This window comes from Schistocerca cancellata, chromosome 4, assembly GCF_023864275.1.
Source record: "Schistocerca cancellata isolate TAMUIC-IGC-003103 chromosome 4, iqSchCanc2.1, whole genome shotgun sequence".
NCBI lineage: Eukaryota > Metazoa > Arthropoda > Insecta > Orthoptera > Acrididae > Schistocerca > Schistocerca cancellata.
In genome coordinates, this window is record NC_064629.1 from 290,864,930 (window position 1) to 290,883,434 (window position 18,505).

General features: G+C 47.3%; 1 protein-coding gene across 1 annotated transcript in view; it reads right to left on the bottom strand.

The window, feature by feature from the left end:
* Positions 1-11,625: 11,625 nt before the first annotated feature.
* LOC126184111 (treacle protein-like) overlaps positions 11,626-18,505 on the bottom strand; it is a 302,367-nt gene continuing 295,487 nt past the window's right edge. The window contains exons 7-10 of the mRNA XM_049926475.1: positions 14,897-15,434; positions 14,625-14,836; positions 12,842-14,480; positions 11,626-12,772 (exon numbers count right to left, since the gene is read on the bottom strand). Of these exons, the coding sequence (XP_049782432.1) occupies positions 12,231-12,772; positions 12,842-14,480; positions 14,625-14,836; positions 14,897-15,434 (2,931 nt within the window). The 3' untranslated portion in view covers positions 11,626-12,230. The remainder of the gene's footprint in view (positions 12,773-12,841; positions 14,481-14,624; positions 14,837-14,896; positions 15,435-18,505) is intronic.

Consider the following 18,505-nt stretch of genomic DNA (forward strand, 5'->3'; position numbering starts at 1 on the left):
CGAGCCCAGATTAGATGCAAGCAGTGTAACGTACAACACATTGATAGCCAAAACATTGTGACCTTTGGCCGGCCGGAGTGACCGAGCGGTTCTAGGCGCTACAGTCCGGAACCGCGCGACCACTACGGTCGCAGGTTCGAATCCTGCCTCGGGCATGGATGTGTGTGATGTCCTTAGGTTAGTTAGGTTTAAGTAGTTCTAAGTTCTAGGGGACTGATGACCTCAGCAGTTAAGTCCCATAGTGCTCAGAACCATTGGAACCATTGTGACCTTTGTCCACCGCGATAATGAATGCCGTGTGGTGCCGTTGCGGGCATATGATGCGTAAAGGAAAAATATAAGCGGAGCAGAGACGAATGGGGAACACAATGCAGCTAACCAGCTACGCCTCAACATTCATATCCCAATTTCCGTATACCTTCATCCCATACCCATCCCCTCCCGCCGAAACTCCAACCAACTGTCATTAACCAAAAAATGGAATCCTTCTCGATATACATCCAAATCTCCAGCCCTATTCACAACCATCACCTCAGACCATAGTCCAACTTTCTCCTCATCTTCCTTCCCCTCAGTGACTTTTAGCCACTGCCTGCAGTTTGAGGACGACCCGACCCACTACAATAGTCATCATTTCACCTCCATCATGAACATGACAATGTCATGCACATCCGTCATCACCGTTATACCCTAACAGCTTTATGACGGTCAGTGCTTGTACTTTAACTATAAAATAAAATTATTTAAGAATTTTTCAGAATCATAAATGTAATCTCTCAAAATGTATTTTTTTAAAAACCTCATTTATTTTAATCTGTTCTCATACATTTTAAAAGTTCTATTAAACATGTAGATCCTTTGGATAAATAACAATTTGATCCGCTGCCAGCCAGCCCCTTCGCGGGGAACTGAAATACCAATAAAGAAAGTAAGGGGGCGGGGAGAGGGGAGTAAACATTCTAACGACGATAAGGGCCGCAAATGGGGAAATCCTCTGGAACAAAAGACGCTGACAAAGGGCAGGTTATTATGGACCGGCGCCTGGGAACAAGCATCACGGAAACGGCGAAGCTGGTCGGCGGCATCAACGGAAAAGGGCTGACGGACGGTCAAATTACGAGTACGTGACAGATATGTGATGTTTACGTCGCACCATAGACGTGAAGGTCGGAGGCTTATCCCCTCTGTAAAGCAGGACAGGCGGTGATCTGTGACAGATCTGACGAGAGAGTACAATGCTGGTGCAGGCACAGATGTTTCGGATCACACCGTTCATCGTTAGTTGCCATTAGTGGGCATGGAATCATCGCGACTGGTCCGTTACTCAATGGAAACGTTTCGCCTGGTCCGATGAAACAGATTTCTTGTTGCATCAGGTTGATGGTCGCGTCCGAATACGCCCTCATACAGGCGAATGGCTGCTCGAAACTTGCACCGTAACACTGACGTAGACCAACGGGGGTAGTATTACTCCTTGGAGACATTCGTCTGAGCTCTCTTGGCAGCTGTGGTAGTAACCCAGGGCACCATGACACATGTGGACTACATGAAACATATTGCAGACCACCTGCATCTCAGCGCTTGTACTCTTCCTCGACAGCGACAGTATCTTCCAGCAGGACAATTCTCCATGTCAAAAGTCCGCAATTGCGGTACAGTGGTTTTAGGTGCATAATAGCGAACTCCCGTTGATGCCTTGACCACCAAATTCGGCCGATCTGAACGCGATGGAACACGTCTGAGACACTATCATGCACCAGCTCCGCTCGCCAAACCAGTGGCCCGTAATTTATGGTAATTGCGTGTCCTGTGAGTAAACACGTAATTTATGGGAATTGCGTGTCCTGCGAGTAAACATCTGGTCCCACCTAAGTGTCGCAGAAAAGCACGTGTAAGTGACGACCATCCGCAATATTCACAGGCTGTCTTCAGGAAAGAGAGTCATCGACTGCCGCAACTGTCGATCACTTACATCCCGCGTCCCTTAGCGCTGATAGTACCTCTTCATTAACGGGAATAAAAGCGGATTCAGTCCCACCACGAGCAATTTCAGCCTGCAGTAAGCTAGCAGCACATATGTGTTCACTGCCGCAACTGGGCACTGCATGTTTTTATTCCGGTTGTTCTAGTGCATTAACTGTCTTCACATTTCTCGGTATTGCACATAACATATTTCACCAGTCAAAAATCAGGCCTGCTGCTTTAGTCGTAAGGCGTATGCTTTTGGAAACCGAAAGGTCATGGGGCCAATTTCCGGTCGGACCACGGAATATTTCATTTTGCTTTTAACCTGTTCTTCTCCTCTCACTGTCGTGACGGTTCACTACGAACGACACACAGTTCGAATGGCATCTTCAGCTGTGGGTCTCCTTTCCCCACTAGATTAGTGGTGCAGGTTAAGGACACACCAAAGTCGCCGTGGTGGCGTCCAACTGAAAGACCCAACTGGCCACTGAGCAACACGAAATTAATTTTACCACTCACAATCTTCTTGTTGTTTTCAATCATTTCTTACAACTACGATAAATAGTGATGTCCTTTTCCTTAATTACGCTGTATTTATTACTCTGCCACGGTCAGTGGAATTTTACGTCAAATAGTAACGATACATAAGAAATACAAATCACATTTTGTATAACCCTTAAAGGAAAAAGGCACTTTATTTGAAAGTTTCCTCACAGTCTGTGCGTCAGATGATGAATCAGTGTCTCGGAATATGTGAAAGACAATAGTACATCTTCAGAATGAGATTTGCACTCTGCGGCGGAGTGTGTGCTGATATGAAACTTCCTGGCAGATTAAAACTGTATGCCTGACCGAGACTCGAACTCGGGACCTTTGCCTTCGGCGGGCAAGTGCTCGACCAACTGAGCTACCCAAGCACAACTCACGACCCGTCTTCACAGCTTTAATTCCGCCAGTACCTCTTCTCCGTATGCAGGAGAGCTTCTGTGAAGTTTGGAAGATAGGAGACGAGGTACTGACGGAATTAAAGCTGTGAGGACGGGTTGTGAGTCGTGCTTGGGTAGCTCAGTTGGTAGAGCACTTGCCCGCGAAAGACAAAGGTCCCGAGTTCGAGTCTCGGTTCGGCACACAGTTTTAATCTGCCAGGAAGTTTCAATAGTACAGCTTAGTAGTTTAAAATGCAGTGTGAAATCAGTCGTGATCAAGACGTTGAAACTGAAGACAAGCACTACCATGAAAAGTGGCGTATTCAGTATATGGACGAAACGAGTCGGTGAGATATAGAATTAATTAATTAATATGCATAACAGAATCATGACGCACACGAGGATACAAATGGACATACAGTATAAGAAAAAAAGAACGACGCACCACAAAGGAATTATCCTATTGGGACAGAAATCGGTGGACGTGATGTACATTTGCAGACAGACAAATGATTACAATTTCAGAAAAAATGTAATGATTTATGCAATGAAAAGAACTTCACACACTGAGAAAGTCAATAACACGTTCGTCCACCTCTGGTCCTTGTGCAAGCAGTTACTCAGCTTAGCACTGGCTGATAGTGTTGTTCGATGTCGTCCTCAGGGACATCATGCTCAATTCTGTCCAATTGGCGCGTTAGGTCGTCAATCCCAAGCTAGTTGGAGAGCGCTGCCCATAATGCTCCAAATGTGCTCATCTAGGGAGATATCCGGTGACCTTGCTGGCCTATACAGGGTTTGCAAGCATGATGACAAGCAGTAGAAACGCTCGCCGTGTGTGGCAGGGCATTACCTTGCTAAAATTTAGGCCCAGGATAGCTTGCAATGAAGGGCAAAAAAACACTGCTTAGGATACCTTCGACGTACGGATGTGCCGTAAGGGTGCCGCGAATGACAACCAAGGAGGTCCTGCAATGAAAATAAATGGCACCCCAGACCATCACTCCTGACTGTAGAGCTGTATGGCTGGTGACGGTCAAGTTGATAGCCCATCACTGTCCAGGGCTCCTCCACAGACGCCTTCTCTGGTTATCGGGGCTCAATTTGAAACAAGACTCATCACTAAAGACAGTTACACTCCAGTCAATGAGATTCGATGCCGAAGATGTGTGGAGACGCCTTGGAGTGGTGGGAAGCCATCCTGACTGTCGCCCACCATAAGGCCCGACAATCAGGAGTGAGGGTGTGGGGCGTCATTTCATTTCATAAGAGGACCCATTTGGTAATCATCCGCGGCACCCTAACAGCACAGCGGAAAGTCAACAATATTGTACGTCCTGTTATGTTGCACTTCACGGCAAGCCATTCTGGACCTACTTTTCAGCAAGATAATACCAGACCCCACACTGTGAGAGTTTCTACTGCTTGTCTTCGTGCTTGCCAAACCCTACCTTGGCCAACAAGATGGCTGGACTTCCACCACACTGAGAATGTTTGAAGAATTATGGGCAGCGCCCTCCAACAAGCTTGGAATTTTGACGATTTAATGCACCAGTTGGACAGAATTTTGCACGAAGTCCTTACGGAGGACATTCAACAACTCTGTCAATCGATGTCAAGCCGAATAGCTGCTTGCGTTAAGGCCAGAGGGTGACGAACGCTTTATTCACTTGCTCAATTTGTAAAGCTGATTCTGTTGAGCAAATCATCCATTTATTCTGAAATTGTAATCATCTGTACATGTACATCACATCTACCGATTTCGTATCCTTCGGATAACTCCTCCATAATGTGTCTTTTTTTTTCAGCAACAGTCGTGTGTGTGGAAAAACTCTTAGGTATGACCAGGTTGGTATAGTATTGCAATACAGGCTTTGAAACCCAAGAGATTTATCGCCATGACCCGTCACAAAGGTAATCCATATTATATCACAACATATGCATTCATGTCCCGCAAGCATGATAATGGCAGACCAACATACACTGCCAAATCAAGGAAAATGGCGTAACTTAATCTTTTTCTTGTACTATACGTGTACTTACTGCACCATGGCTGTTTATGATATCTACGAGGGTTGGAACTTTAATAGTGGCAACTATTTATTTACAACTCGTACAAAATAGATACGTGTTTCAAAGTTTTACTGACCTTCAGAGTAGTCACCAGCATTGTGTATAACCCGTTGCCAACGATGTGGAAGTCGTAGATACCCTTAGCAGTGCCAGATGTATTGACAGTTCGAGCGGCGCGGTTTATTGCCCGACGAATTTGTAGCAGTTCTGAAGCGAGTGCCGTGAAGTGTTTCCTTCAGTTTAGAAATCGAGTTGAACTTACGAGGGCTTAAGTCAGGGGAGTACAGTAGGTGGTATAGGACTTAGCAGCCGCATCAGTCAAACAAATCAGTAACAGTTTGCACTGTACGTGTTTGAGCATTGTCCAGCAAAATGATGGCCAGGTACTGCAGAAAGTGTCATCACTTCTGTCTCTATGCTGTTCATTTTTGGAGCACAACCTACGACCAGCTTAGAGACAGAAGTGATGACACTTTCTGCAGGACCTGACCATCATTTTGCAGGACAATTCTGAAGTACGTACAGTGCAAGCTGTTACTGATTTGTTTGACTGATGGGGCTGCTAAGTGTTATACCACCTACTCCACTTCCCTGACTTAAGCCCTCGTAAGTTCAACTCGATTTCTAAACCGAAGCAAACACTTCACGGCACTCGCTTCAGAACTGCTACAAATTCGTCGGGCAATAGACCGCGCCGCTCGAACTGTCAATACAACCGGCACTGCTAAGGGTATCCTACGACTTCCACATCGCTGACAGCGGGTTATACACAATGCTGGTGACTACTTTGAAGGTCAGTAAAACTTTGAAATATGTATCTATTTTGTACGAGCTGTAAATAAATAGTTATCACTATTAAAGTTCCAACCCTCGTATGTACTGGATAAAACGTTGTTCCGGAATTCCGAACTCTTGTGTCGTTTAATTTCGTGTGTGTTCAATAACCGTAGTTAAAATATAAGTTACTTAACATAAACTGTAGAGTTAGTCACCATTTTCCTATTCTGGTACATGAAGTGAACATACGGCCATAATTAACACCACTGAAGAAAATTCACTAATGGAGCAACATTAAAATGTTTCTTCTAGTAGACTAGCAGTGGAATATGAAGAACATGTTGCTGTATTCAATGCCCAATATCGATACGACAAACTATTTACGCGCTCCTAATTGGCAGTCTGCAGGTTGAAAATAATTGACCATCACAAAGCATATGGGGAGTTGATCAAACCTGAGTTGCAAGTGGTACTTATCCGGAACGAATTTTCACTCTGCAGTGATTTGAAACTTCTTGGCAGATTAAAACTATGTGCTAGATCAGGACTCAGATCTGGAACCTTTGCCTCTCGCAGGTAAGTACTTTACTGACAGATATCCAAGAAGCCGCCCTCACAGGTCAAGGTCCCAGGTTCGAGTAAACGTCTGGCACAAAGTTTTAATCTGCCAAGAAGGTTCATGCCTATTTCTATTACTCAAATAAGTACATCACAAATTTGCTGCTGTATATTTATTTTTTTCTTGACGGCGTTGTATCCGGCTGTTTCAAGTTGCTTTATAAGAGTGTAAGGTATAGTAAGCAGAAATTATGTAAACATACGTTTATCGCAACTGCGTTAGCACATTAGCTACAAAGTTCCTGATTTCGTTGACTGCAAATGGATTGGATAAATTCATACTCCTTGTCAAATATAACGGCTGTATGAAGACAGAAAAATACTCGTTGGAATGATAAAACTAAAATTTGTATGCATGCTTCAGATTCTTTTCCAAATATTTGCAACGGCAAAGATTTTATCGATGATGCAAAGGCAGTTAGATGCTCTCTAGCACATAATACATGATGTCACCGGTGCTACACAGCTATTTCTTCTGTAAAGGACAGATAATCAGTGGACACGCGCGCGCGCTCATCTGTGTGTGTGTGTGTGTGTGTGTGTGTGTGTGTGTGATGATAGCAGTTTCTTTATTGGTGATCTCCACTGTTTGTGGTGAGACGTTGTCCCGTTCTCTACCACTTTGCTTCAGAGGATTGCTTATTCTCTGAAAAATGAATTACGGAAAACACGAAGTCCATGGTCAGTTGAATAGTGTTTTTTTGATGTTTTCTGTTCAGTGAGGCATTAGGGATATTGAATCAATAACATAACAACCAAATGCAAGAATTTCTAATATATATTCTTAATCTACATATACATCGAACAATTTTTTTGACATGCATTTAAATGTAATAACAAAGTTTTTTTTTTTTTTTTTGAAAAATCACATCGAAACAACAGTAAAGCACAGTGAAGCACATCTAATTTCTTAAATAAAACGTCAAGCCTGAATAATATTATAGTTCACTATAACTTTCAGCACCCTGTAAGATGTATTTAGGTGATGCACATCACCGGGAGTCTCTCTTTATCAACAGAAAACGTAGCTAAGGAAAGGAACAATGAAAGAATGTGGAACTCTGCGTTTAGCAAGCAGTGAGCACAAAGACAGACACCTTCTTAACGGTACACAGATACATCTCTTGACTAGCTAATACTCCTGTTTGTGAACTGAGTGCCGTGTACATTTTCTCCAAATGTGAACTTGAACAAACCGTAACATACACAAATAAACAGATGTAACCATTACAGAATAATTAAATGTTCTCAGCAATACTAACAAATTTAACATTACTCCCAATAAAAATAGAAGTTTAAAGGCAACAACATAACAGTTACAGAAATTCTTGAATGAATACAAGGAGTTGAGAGAAACTGATTGACAGTAACTTATAAATTCATTACTGAAGGTACAAAAACAAGAAAAAATCTTATAATATGCACTGAACAAAGACCTTCAATTAACTAACGTACTTAGGTTCAACAACGACAACGAAAGAAAATCTATAGACTGTGTTATTAAATGCTTTTACACATTAAAGTATTACTCTATAACAAGCATCGCTGCCTCACTAAATTCGCAATCTTCTTAAAGTGGTATTCCGAGTAGCAATTTTGTATGCTATTCTCCTTATAAGAATGATATCTGTCATGACTAGAAGAACTACTGGAAGACAGGGTCCCTGCCTCAGGCTTTGGACATAAATGTTTAGTGCAGTCCTCAAGTACGCACGTCGCAATTTCGTTTGCAACACTGCAGTTTCCACTCAAATGAAAAATCGGCACATAAGCGCTCTTAACAACCAAGTCAATCTGTAATCGGACACAGCAAAATGCTACATCACTTAATTAAAATTCGTTTACATATGATACACTGTAGTGCAGTCTGCTTCTTTTGTACCTCTGTCGATACCAAAGGAATTCCTTGCGGTGTTGTCTGGAAATTCACTCTGGTAATAGCTATCAGGTTAATGGAAAACGATACTAACAGACCGATACGTTTCTGCGACCGTATGTACCCGAAAAGCTCTCGGTACGTAGGAACAGTAGAACCACCTTTTAGTGTGATGCGATCACATTTTATTCGCCTTCTACTAATCGTATGAATGTTTGGAGTTCCTGTAATTGGCCAGAAGTATCACAGGCAGGCGACTTTGCACTATGACACGTTCTCGTCCTAGCTAGAAATAATGTCAACGGAATCTTGGTGCGAAAAGCACTCGTGCAAGGAACAACATTTCTGGAAGGATTTTTTTGCAGAAGTCCAGACATTCTGCATACTAAGTTTTACGATAATTCGCACAACGGAAACGTCATTTATTTTAGAATTACCGCATACACCACAGCATAAAATCTTTGCACTATTTGGTGTTGGAAATTTTCAGCAATGAGGAAGACATGGAAAAAATACTGAACATGACATGGAAGGAAAGGACCAGTATTTCGGAACGTCACTGGCCACTTGACTGCCATCTGATGGGAGCATGTTACACATTTCTCATCGCATGTGTTGAACAATGTCACGTTCGCCATTTGACTCATTCCGGTGCATTAATTTCATTAGGGAAAGAAAAAACCACATTTTTAAAGAAAAATAAATAAGGGAAAGGGTAATGGTAACCACGCACATTATAGATGACGGATATGGTCGACAAGCACATAAATGAGATTGAAATAGTTGCCGAGCTTTCGAACAATGCCCTTTTCACACCTAATTAACAAAACTGCACATATACACGGATGGCTATATCGTCTACAATGTCGCATCATCACAAATTGTCTTCTGTGTAGATGTATGTATGTATGTATGTGTGTGTGTGTGTGTGTGTGTGTGTGTGTGTGTGTGTGTGTGTGTGTGCTTTCGCCATCTCTGTAGAAGGGGATACTCGGACATCTCAGCAACGATTTCTGTGTTGTTTATGTGTCTGTTGACGGCTTAACGCCTAACTAAATGTTGATTTGTTACCCTCTTTCTTCCATTAGTTGTGTTATACCCAGGACTTCCCAGTGTCATATCAAAAAAAGATAAACAATGCTTCCTCGAATACAACACTATTACGAACCAGACTGACCACTGTTTGCGCGGAATAGACTGTGGCTACAACATTTCGGAATACTTGAAGGAAGTTTTGTAAGGAATCCTCCAACGAAATAAAGCTTCCTGGGAGACAAAACTGTGCGTTGGACCAGGAGTCGAACCCGAGACCTGCCTTCTAGACAGTCTATAGGACCACCACCTTATTACTGAACACCTCGAAAGAGGCCCGCTGCAGCGGAATGTACGCTAACTGTGGTTTGAAAGCGGAAGACAGATTTAATGGCCGGATGAACGCTAGCTGAGGCTTCTGCTGAATCAATTGATGGAGCGACACTTGCGAGGTGTACGAAAAGTGGAGCTGAGTCACCAATCAGTTTTCATTTCTTAGGGAAGTTAAAAAAACTCTGGAGTCTCCGCCAGATAACGAGTGAAGTAAGACTGAAGACGCTTGCTAGAGCATCTTTCCGCAACGAGATACTAGCCAACTCCACGCATACAATCGTCACCGCGGGCGAAATCAGTGGTAGGTAGCTACTTTGGAGTCGAATGGGGAAATGCGGTGCAGCCGAACCTGTCGCCGCGCGGCCTTCGGCTCCAGCCTTCCGCGCATTCCAGATTCCAGTAGCTCATAGCGTCCCCTCTCCACACATCTGCACGCGCCCCTCACTTTCCGAGACTCTGCACTTCTCGTATGCGCATCACCTCTGCTGTTTCAAAATTCGAAGAGGCACGAGCTGTTAGTCCCGTTGTGTTCGCCACTGACTTCGTTACACCTTCTGCGTAGCAGTACTACATACAGACTTGTACCGAACGATGCAGGGTGTCTCACCTTAACTCTGGCATCTACGTGAACTACGTTAATTTTGATGTGACAAGAAAAAGGATCAGACAAATGTTGCTTGGTTAGAAAAATCTCAGCTGCTTAGGCTTCTGGAAACTTACTTGAATGACGTATTCCAGAAAATACAACGGTCACAAACCATTTTTTTAAATGGCACACGGTATTTTTTGCACCACAATCGCAGATCTGTAAGAGGCAAGTTCTACATTTTTTTCCGTATCAAAATTGCGTACATTGTTGACCCCTCCCCCGAAAAAGCTATGAAGAATTGTGGTGATAAAATTCAGTGACAACTCGTTTGTATATCTGACAAGAAATTTCGAAGTAAAAATGCAATGAATATACGGTTTTTTGAGCTGTTGTTGCAGATAGTTTAATGGAGCGCCGTCCGTAAATTCACTCAACCCTCCATGGAAACCAGCGACATCGAGGCAGGCGGTTCGTGAAGTTTTCGCTACTCTCGTAGGGAGGAGTTCACTTCCAAGCGGCGCTCTTTTCAGACAAAGCAACAGTTCAGAAATCCAGATATTCATCGCGTTTTTACTCCATAGTTTCTTGCGACATCTACATGAGGTTTATGTCACTGAATGTGTGTCACAGATCAGCTTCTCTGCCACAAGAAATACCATAGTACCATTTGGAAGAATGTCAATGAGCGGTGTAGAATATTTCATTCAAGTTATTTTCGGTAGCGTAGGCAGATCTGTTTAGGGAACTAAACAACCTTGGCCTGAACCATTCTTTCGTCACATAAAAATTAACAGGTTTCTTGTGCGTGCCAGAGACAGGTGGGGCAACTTGTAATAGCCACAGATCATAAATCGCACAAGCCAACATACATGGGCCATTAACATCGTCATGAGTCCCTACGTACATTACACATTGATCAACCTCCCAATCAGAATTGTGCGTGAAACTACGGATCCCTCTTAAGTTCGTAGGATTACAGTTCGTGGATGGCGTATTCTCGATAGCTCTGCAAATTGGCGCGGTAGAGAAGTATTTAGACTCTAAACCGCTACCTACCCCTTCTGGCCAGTTACAGCAGAAACCCAACCGAAAACAAAGTTTCATTTTTTGGTAACATTTTAGTATCCCAAAGTAAACGCACTTTATATATATAACGAGTGACAGCGCGAAAACAAACTGGATGAAGCTTGTAAGCCGATAAAAATTTATCTGGTTAGTGTCTTTCCCACTTTTCTTACTATAAGAAAAACTTCGTATCACAGTGATCTCGTTTCAGGCAGAAGCTCGATGTTGATGGACATTAAGAGGAAATGAGACGGCAAGTTTTTGTTGGCGGGCAATTGTATATTCTGAAAGTAAAATTGCTCAGGTTTATAAAAAGTTTTTCAGTTTGTCGTCTCGTTCTTTTCAGCTTCAGTATCCGCAGGCAACCGGACAGGCACTTTTGCGTCACACTCGATACTGCCTAAGAATTTTTCTAAGATACATATTTAAGGTACGAGACTGTCTCAAAATTTGGGCCTGTGTTGGGAACGAAGCTGCCGAGTAGGTATAATGACGCAAGTTACACGCACGCATTTCTTCCAATAAGGAACATTTAATAGAGGACGAAACTGACACGTAGGGTTTCCCTAACTGGGGAGTTAACATAGCACAAAGGAAGAGGAAAAATTAACCGCTTCGACGAGAAATTCGTTAACGTCTCGTTGTCACTTCCGACGTGGTGTCGAGACAATAATGTTCATTTCGCAGCAATGTCACGTGTTTCTTTCGCGATAGACGAACGATTATACTAGTTTAGTTTTCCCTCGCGAGCATTCGACACTTAAATATTCACGGTTTATGTCGGTTCTACGCACGTTCAAATTTAGTACGCGCACGTTGCGTAACTGTTCACAGTTTACAGTATACTAACAGCGTATTCGTTTCTTCCGAGCACAATTCGGACTGTTTGCTCGTCTTAAACGTGGAAAACGACACAACACACGAGTTTCAGTATACGGTCCACACTGCATCAGAGTGGCAGTAGTAGGGAAGCAGCTCACTTGCTGACGTTGGCCTCGACGGCGCGGATGGTGAGCCCGGCGGCCACCTTCTCGATGTTGCGCGTCATGTTCTCCATCTTGCGGATGTTGGAGACGGACGACTGGGCGGTGGCGGCAGCTGCGGCGGCCTGCGCGGCAGACGCCTTGGACGTGGCGTAGCCCTGGTAGATGGGCGGCGCCTTGGCCTGCATGCGGTGCTGCGGCTGCTGGCGGAACATCAGCGCCGACGGGTTGGGGATGTGGCGCACCGTCTGGTTCGGGCCGGGTTTGCGGCTGGCGTAGCCGCCCCCGGGCGGCCCCGCCCCCGCCGCGCCGCGACCGCGGCACGAGAACACGTCGTGGAGCTGTGGGGCGCCCGCCGGCTTCGACGGCGGAACGGGGATGCGGATCGGCGAGCCGGGGCCTCCCGCCGCGGCCAGCGAGTAGGCGGAGGGCGCGCCGGAGCCGGCGCCGGACGCGTACTGACCGGTCGGGGACGGCCGCGAGAACGCTCCGGACTTGGCCGGACCTTTGGCCTGTGACGTCGCCGCCGCCGCGGCTGCCGCTGCCGCCTTCTGTTGTTGTTGTTGTTGCTGCTGCTGCTGCTGCTTGGACGGCGCGCGCGCGCCGCCCTTTCCTTGTGACGACATCATGTTGCGGATGTGCACCGCCGCCTCGGACAGCGTCTTGAGGTTGCTCATATTGGACGTCGGCGTCGATCCGGACGGCGCGCCGCCGCCACCTCCGCCGGGCCCCGCCAGCGTCCCCAGCAGCGCGGAGGAGAGCGCACCGTCCGAGGGCGCGTTGGGAGAGTTGCTCCCGTTGCGACCGGGTACCGTCGAAGAGATGAGGTTGGCGTTGCCGGCCATAACGAGCCCCGGGTGCAGGCTGGACAGCTGGCGGTGGACGAGCGTCTGCGCGATGGACAGGATGCTCTGCTGCGCGGGCGCCGTGGGGCTCTTGGTGGAGGGCGGCGAGCTGAGGTCCGTGCCGGGCGACGTGGGCGACGCGCCGTCCCGCGCCCGAGACGACTTGCCCGACAGGTCGAGCGCGCCGATGTCGTCGTGCCGGATCGCGTGCTCGTCGTCCGGCTTGCTGCTGTCCGCCTCGGGCGCCACCGCAGTCCTCGCCGGCGGCGCGCTCTTGTTCGCGGCGTTCGACGGCGGCTTCGGAGTGATCGTCAGACCCGTCAGGGGCCGCACGCCCGTCGCCGAGGGCTTCTTAATCCTGACGAGCGGTATCGTCGCCGGCAGAGGTCTCGACGTTTTCGCACTCGGACCCTCACCCCCACCCGCCTTTTTACCGAACTCCGACTCGCTCGTAGTGGACGGAGTTTGCTTGGACGAAGTAGACGACTTGGCAGCAGTCTTGTTCTGTCCTCCGCTGCCCGACTGTCCGGGGCCGGGCGCGTTGACAAGCATAATCTCGAGGGCGGGCCTCTTACTTTCCGACGCACTGTTCGTCTTGTGGTCGAGCTTGCGCTTCTCGCCGGCAGTCACCTTGCTTACGGTGATGGAGGACGGCGGAAGCATCACGTTCGTCTTCTTCGCCCCGTTTCCTCCCTCGGGTGTGTCGGGAGACTTGGGAGTGTAGCACAGACTCTTGTTCGTCCTGTGCGACCTGACCTGTGGAACGCGCTCCTTGAGAGCGACCGTCCAATCTCCGTCGGCGTTAGCCGCGTCGCCACTACTTCCCACTCCCGCTCCGTTCTGGTCCTGCTGCTCCTGGTGTTTGTTATGGTGGTGGTGTTTGGAGTGGTGGTGAGGGTGGTGCTTGTGGTGCCCCGAATTCGAGGAAGACGGAAGGTTAGATATCACCGGACTCGTGGGGGAATTCAGCTTCACTTTCAGCTTCATGGCGTCCTTATCGTACTGCAAAATCGTCGGCGTCGACGTGATTTCGCTCTTGTGTACCCTCCTCTTCTTAGCACCTTCTTCGCCGCGCGCGTGGTGTTTAGACTTGTGCTTACTCCTCTTGCGCCCACCGCCGTGTTCCTCTCTCGTTTTCGCCTTCGACTTGCCGAGACCCTTGCCCCTCTTCTCTCTCGGCAACACGGGCTGCTCCTCCTCCTCCGCGGGCTTCTCCGGAACGGGTTCCGGCTCTTTGGGTTTCTCGGGCAGAGGCTCGGGAACCACTTCCTCGTCCTCACCTTCAGAAGACGATATTCGCAAGGTAAACTCGTCCTCGTCCTCCTCTTCGTTGAAGTCGTCCGCTATAGATTCTAGGTCGAACGAGGTGACAGGCAGGACGATGGGGTTGGGCGCAAGCTGCAAAGTTAGTGGTGGCTGTGGCTGTGGTGGTGGCAGCGGTGGTGGTGGTGGCGGTGGCGGCGGCGGAGGTGGCGGTGGCGCCAGTGGCTGGGGTGGAGGTGGCGGCGGGGGCGGCAACTCGGGCTCTCTCTGCGGACTGGCCGGCTTGCGCTCGGCTTCCCCTTCTTCAGTCTTGTGGTTTGCGCTCGCAACGCAGTCAGTCAGCGGCGCTACCGCCGCGCAGTCCTTCGCCTCGTCGCTCTTCTCTTGCGTCGTCTCTGTCGCCGGCGTCGCGGGTTGCGGCTGCTGGCCCTGCGCCGGCACGTCTTCCGCTGACGCCGCCTTTTCCGGCTGCTGCTGCGGCCCCAGCGCCTCTGCTACCGGAGTCGCGGGTTCGGACTCCTGCTGCTGCTGCGCCAATGTCGGCGACGCGCTCTCGACGCAGGGCGCAGCTTCCGGGACGGCCGTCTGCACGTCAGTCAGTGAAGCAGGCGGCAAGTTTTCGACACGCGCTCCAGGGTCTGCTGCAGGCGTTTCCGCCGGCTGTGGGTCCACCTTATCATCCGGCTGGGGCGCCGGCTCTTCTGGACAGACGGACGTTTCTCGCGAGGGCTCCGGCTGGACGGACGCGGCCGCTTCGGCCCCCGCCTCCTCCGTCCCCGAAGACGGCGGCGCTTGCAGTGCCGTCTCCACCCCCGCCTCCGCCGCAGCGGCCGCGTCCGCGTCCCCAGGGGGCGGCTGCTCCCCCTCGCCGTCAGCGGCGGTGGCGGGGGTGGGGGTGGGGCTGGCAGTGGCCGCCCCCGCCTGGCCCTCCGCCGCGGCGGCGCCGCCGGCCGCTTCCTTGGCGGCGTCACACTCGGCCTTCTCCTCTTCCTCCAGTTCTGCCTCCGAGGCGGCAGCGGACGAGGACACCGCCGCGGACTCGGGAGGCTGCCGCCTGTATATGCGGTACGTCACCTGCATCCGCGACGACTGCAACATAATAACAATGCGCTTTACTAACGCTGCACTCGTACCGTATTAGCTACGTGAGTACAATGTCAAGAGAAGTGAAGAAGGAAGGAAAATTAGAGTGTGAAGTGCCGTCGAAAGTGCGGTCATTAAGAGTCCGAGAACAAGCTCGAATTACGAAAGATGGAGAAGGAAATTGGTCGCCCCCTTTTGAAAGAACCATCTCGGCATTTTCCTATAGCGATTTAGGGAAATCAAAGAAAACCTATGTCTAGGTGGCCGGACGGAGATTTGGACTGTCGTCCTCCCGAATGCTAGTCCGGTTGTGGTGTTCGTGCCACATCACTGCCCACGTTTATTACATTTTATTGCTATGTCTTAATGCGCAGTACAGAACAATTCTTTTAAGGGAGGCTAGCGAGTAGGTAGGATCAAAACACAGACTCATCGAACGACGCGCCAGATGGTCACGTGGGCTGAGAACGGCCGGGTGAGCAAGTGCCCTATCGTACTGGATGACAGAGAGACAATGTGTGGATTCACCTACCACGCTGCGCGCCAAGAAGCGAAGCTTTCATTCTGTACGTTCACTGTTTAATTATTAAGACACGGCTCCTATCGTGCTGATGACATTACTTGCACTAAGAACTTGTTAATAATAATTTCATTATCAATCAGTTCATGAGGAAAAAATAATTACAAATTTCAGTTACTGTCAGTGCTTATTGATGGGAAGGATGGAGCGGTCACGAGTGCATCGTGAAAGGGCAGGCGCCAAACTGTTAAGATAACTCACTAGTCAGTCTATGATTGGTTTTCGAGGTGGCAACACGTGAACTAGTGTGTGAAGCGCATAAAGACGGAATTAATTGTTAAATTTGCCTAGGAACACACATTTGTGCAATCTCATGTAGATCCTAAGTTCGTATGAAGCATGTTATTGTGACCTTTACTTCTGTAAGTACGAATAAAAATCCAGCTACACCCAAATATTCAGTTTTCAATTTTAATAGCTCTGAATTCTTTCTCATTTGTCATTTCGTTATGCAGTGTTTACTGCACGCACGTTAGAGCCTGCGGCCAACAGAGAAGAAACCTAGTGGGACGAAAGCCTCAAGTTATGCTAGGGATTAGTGGGCGCAGACATTATTTACTGGAATCCACCGTGTTTGTTAATCCTCGAACATTTTTTTTCGTGAGAAGTGTTATCTTCAGGATCCCATTGTCTACTATCCGATGGATAACCATTTGCATATTTTGGGATTTATACTGGATGTACCCTAGTGAATACTTCGCACACTGTGCTAACCACTGCGCCACCTCGCTCGTTAAGAGAGACACGCATCGGGTTACACAAAGATAATAAAAAAAAATTTTAAAAAACCTTGTTCATAGGGTAGCAGAAACGTACAAGAAAAATAATACAATTAAATGATGTTGGCAGATTAGTTTTCCTTGACTGTGTTATAATAATAGATATAGGCGGTGTTTCAAAAATAGAGGGCATAGTTTCAGGTATGGATTCACCATAATTCGGGTCCGTGGGGTACATTTTTCGTGAAAACTTTAGGATAGAATCATAGCATGTGTTTCGCATCAGTACGTAATTCAGCTGTCAATCTCCTTAATACAATGGTTACACAAGAGTAGGATAACAGTTACAGAACAGATCATTCACGAATGTCGACTGTTGCTATCCGCTGTACACTCGATGGGTCAGCTACATAGTCGCTTTGCGCCGAGCTTTCCACTGACTTGTGTTTTCTATTAATCCACGCGTATTTACGAGTCTTACGAGTCGACACCTTTCATCGTTTTGTAATTTTCAGTTTAATACCGATTTTGACTTATATTACAGCGAATACTTTTGTTGTCTCAATTTGGGTGCTAGCTCTTTACAACGGCCCCTGATCCAATGTCCTAGCTAAACGCGTTTCAACGCTACACCAGTTTATAAATTTCCACAAAGCTAATTCACAATTATTACGCGCATGCACCTACACTGGTACGTTGACATCACAGGCAAAACAAATTCTTCGCGACAAACACGTACAGATATGATGAATCCGTCGTGAGTTCAACCATTGTTTACGTATTATTTGTCTCCTAGTTACTAGCGATGCAAATCTGACGGTATTTTACCACACAAGAAAGTTTGACCAACGAGCGAATGTATTTGAAACTACTTGACGCAGCTGGAAGCCTGATAGAATTTTCTCAGTATATATTGCCGCGAAACCACGCATTTGTATAGAGCGGACAGACGTTTCACGTCAAAAGCTCAGAACGATATGTGTCCGAAAATGCTCGGTTTTCAAGTTATGGACTTCAAAACGGCGGTCTTCACCAGAACGTTTTTCTTCTTTAAGGCAGTTGCCGTGACAGAGGGTATTAACAGCAGTTAACTCCGAGGAGAAATCATGTAGTGGTTGGAATCTGACGTGTACTCAAATCAGGAGCTGCAGAAGTGCACATAATGTAGATCAGGCGGACGGCACTGCCGCGTCGGTTCGTCATTTCTGCCAGGAGAGGTACCCACGGCAAATATGTCCAAGATCGGAAGACATCTGAACTTCTCAATCCCCGTCTCTGTACTCACGGAAAGTTTTACCTCCTAGTTTTAGGAACGGACGACCAAGCTCTACTACTCCAGATATAGAGGAGGACTTCTGGATTCTGTGCAGGCGACTCCTACCAGCACACGAAGGTTAGGGTTGCAAGTGAATGTTCAGCATACGACTCTATGGATCCTTTTCCGAGAACAATAGTTGTAGCCTCACCGTTTGCAACATGTACCTCCTTGAACTTAGGACTGTGTTCGCAGGGCCACCACACATCGATGTGAGGACTGTATTCAAACAGAAGGTGGACATTTTGAACATCTACTGTGAAGGCAATTACCTGCGCGGCGAAAAACAGTCCGGCATATACCATTGATCTGAAGGCCATAACTCGCAATTATTTACGGACACATGTTGTAATGAAATTTTTTTACTGTATACATATTGGGGATTCATGCCTGAAACTACGGCATAAATTTTTAAACACACTGTATGTAATTACCGCAACCAGCCACAATGCTTAAGATTACT